We start from the raw sequence: 2,746 nt of genomic DNA on the forward strand, positions 1-2,746 counted from the left end.
TTTCTTGGACTTCTGGAACAAAGCCTCACAAACTGGGTGGCATCAGGTAACACAGATGTGTTGTCTTATGGAGGTTAGGAGTCCAAACAAGGTGTTGATAGGTTGGTTCCCCTGAAGGGTTGTGAGGGACAATCTGTTCCATGCTTCTGAATTCTACCTCCTGGCCCAGCTGGACTCTCCTTCTAGCTTCTGGGAGCCTTAGGCATTCCTTGACTGCAGTCATAGCTGACTGTCTTCTATTTATTCCTCTCCCAGTTGTCCTTCCTCTCCGTGTGCCTAGTTCCCCTTTTATAAGAACACTTGTCACCTCAATTTGGGGCCTACTCTAATGACCTCCTTTAACATGATTACTTAGGAAGACATTGTGTCTCTAAATGAGGCCACATTCTCAAGTATTGACAGTTAATACACCAATATATCTTTTAGGAGAGACATAATTTTGACCCATGATACAAGGTTAAGCCTTGCTTAAGGTTACCAAGGCTTGTTAGCAATGAAACTAGTCATGTAGCCAGGAATTATTAAAGGGCAGATTCCATGGCACAAACCTCAGTGGAAAGCCTCAATGCTGCTAAGCCTTCTGGGAAGGAAAAACGAGCCAGGGGTGCCCAACATTGTAAGACAACATTGTCATCTACAAATATATTGGGCCACCCCATTGCTATCCTGGAACCCATGTGGTACAAACTGGCAAGAGGTGTCCTGAGCCTGCCCCTGTTTCATTGATGGCATTTTCTCTTTATTTTTATTCCCTCCACAGCCTGTCTGCTCCAGGCCGAGCTGGTAAACTATGAGAGAGTCAAGGAATATTGCCTGAAGGTCCTGAAGAAGGAAGGAGAGAACTTCAAGGCCCTTTACCGGTCTGGTGTGGCCTTCTACCATCTTGGGGACTATGACAAAGCACTCTACTACCTGAAAGAAGCAAGGTCCCGACAACCAACAGGTAAGGTGGGACAATTCCTGCCTTCTTACCACAGATACCCTTGGCAGCTCCCAGGGTCTTCACAGTGCAGCAGATAGAATTTAAGGCTGACAGGGCCAGGTGGGGGGCAGAAATGGCCAGTGAAGGCTCAGGTAGGACCTGGAATGAGGAAAGCACACAGCCCATGCATTCACCTTGGGTCTGGGTTCAGGCACCATGGGCACCTCTTCATCTACACTACAGAATTTAGTTTTGCCTTTCCCAACTCAAATCTAGATCTCTTCACTTATTCAAGAAATAGATACTGAGTTCTTACTATGTTCCACAACCTGTACTAGGCACCAGGGATGTAGATGAAATAGTGTGGTCTTACCCATGAGAGTCCATGTTTGGTTGACAGGACAGTGTTGATTCTCAACCTGGCACCTTTCAGGAAGCATGCTCTGACTTCTCCATTGAGATCCCATTCCTTAGAGCAAGTGCAATGTATACCATTGCTTTAGGACATGTGTATTATTAGCTCTCCCTATCACTCATTCATTTGCTCCATAGCATTTGTTGAGGTCATACAATGGGCCAGGGACTATTTTAGGTGTTGAGTACATAACAGTGAACACAAGAAAGTTGCTGTTGGGACCGTGGCCCATGGATGTAGTCCCAGCATTCAGCAGCTGAGGTAAGAGGATTACATAAACCTGTAATTCAAGACCAGCCTGGAAACACAGAGAAAATTTTTTGTTTGTTTTTGAGACAAGATCTTGCTGTGTCACCCACGTTGGACTCAAACCCCCATCCACTTGCCTCAGCCTCCTGAGTGCTAGGATTACAGGTGTGTGCCACCATGCCCAACAAGGAGCTTTCTTTATAATGGGGCACATGAGGATAAATAGATGACTAATATTATTATTTTTTGGGGGGGGTCTTTTTGAGACAGGGTCTCCCTGTAGCCCCAGCTGTCCTGGAACTCACTATGTAGACCAGGCTGGCCTTGAACTCACAGAGATCTGCCTGCCTCTGCCTCCCGAGTGCAGGGATTAAGGGCGTGCACCGCCACGCCCGGCTTAGATGACTATTATTTACTAGTGGTAAATGCTGTGAAGGAAATTAATCAGAGTAAAGGGAATGCTGCTTTAGACCAAATGTTCAAAAAGAGCCTCTCTGAGCGGGGACACGCACACATTTTGACTTCTTGTTGCTTTTGTTGTTCGTGTGGTTGCTTCATTAAGATCACAACCCTGGGGCTTTAAAGATGGCTCAGCAGTTAAGAGCACTGTCTGCTCTTGCAGAGGACCCGGGTTCAATCCCTAGCACCCACACGGTGGCTAACAACCATCCGTAACTCTGGTTCCAGGGGAATCTAGTGCCTTCTTCTGACTTCTGCAGGCATTGCACAACATGGGTGTGCTTACATACATGCAGACTACACACTCACACATAAAATAAATATAAATAAATATAAATATAAATAAATATTTTTTCTTTTTTAAAAAATTACTTATTTAATAACTACATAATTAGAAGAAGTATTTCATTGCAACAGCATTGACATAGTCAATAACAATTTCCAGAGCTAAGATGCATCTCTTTCAAAATTGGCTATAAGTTTTTAGGTTTACAGTTGAATTAATAGTTACTCAATATTGTACTTGGCATAAACCCTATAAGACATAAAATTGAATGAGGTTTTGACCTTTAAAAAAGATCTCCATTTCATTATTAAAATACACAGTTTCATATAGAAAAATTCATTTTCAATGCAATTGACATCAAGATGTTTGCACATGCGTTTCTAATCTCTATATATCTGACTATAACTAGTTCACA

At 43.4% G+C, this 2,746-nt stretch overlaps 1 protein-coding gene across 1 annotated transcript in view; it reads left to right on the forward strand.

The window, feature by feature from the left end:
- The window catches only part of Ttc9 (tetratricopeptide repeat domain 9), a 41,659-nt gene that overhangs the window by 31,735 nt on the left and 7,178 nt on the right, over positions 1 to 2,746 (forward strand). The window contains exon 2 of the mRNA XM_008823210.3: positions 761 to 943. Coding sequence (XP_008821432.1) covers positions 761 to 943 — 183 coding nt within the window. The remainder of the gene's footprint in view (positions 1 to 760; positions 944 to 2,746) is intronic.

The sequence above is a fragment of the Nannospalax galili genome, unplaced genomic scaffold (genome assembly GCF_000622305.1).
Source record: "Nannospalax galili isolate Female #2095 unplaced genomic scaffold, S.galili_v1.0 scaffold1129, whole genome shotgun sequence".
NCBI classification, from domain to species: domain Eukaryota; kingdom Metazoa; phylum Chordata; class Mammalia; order Rodentia; family Spalacidae; genus Nannospalax; species Nannospalax galili.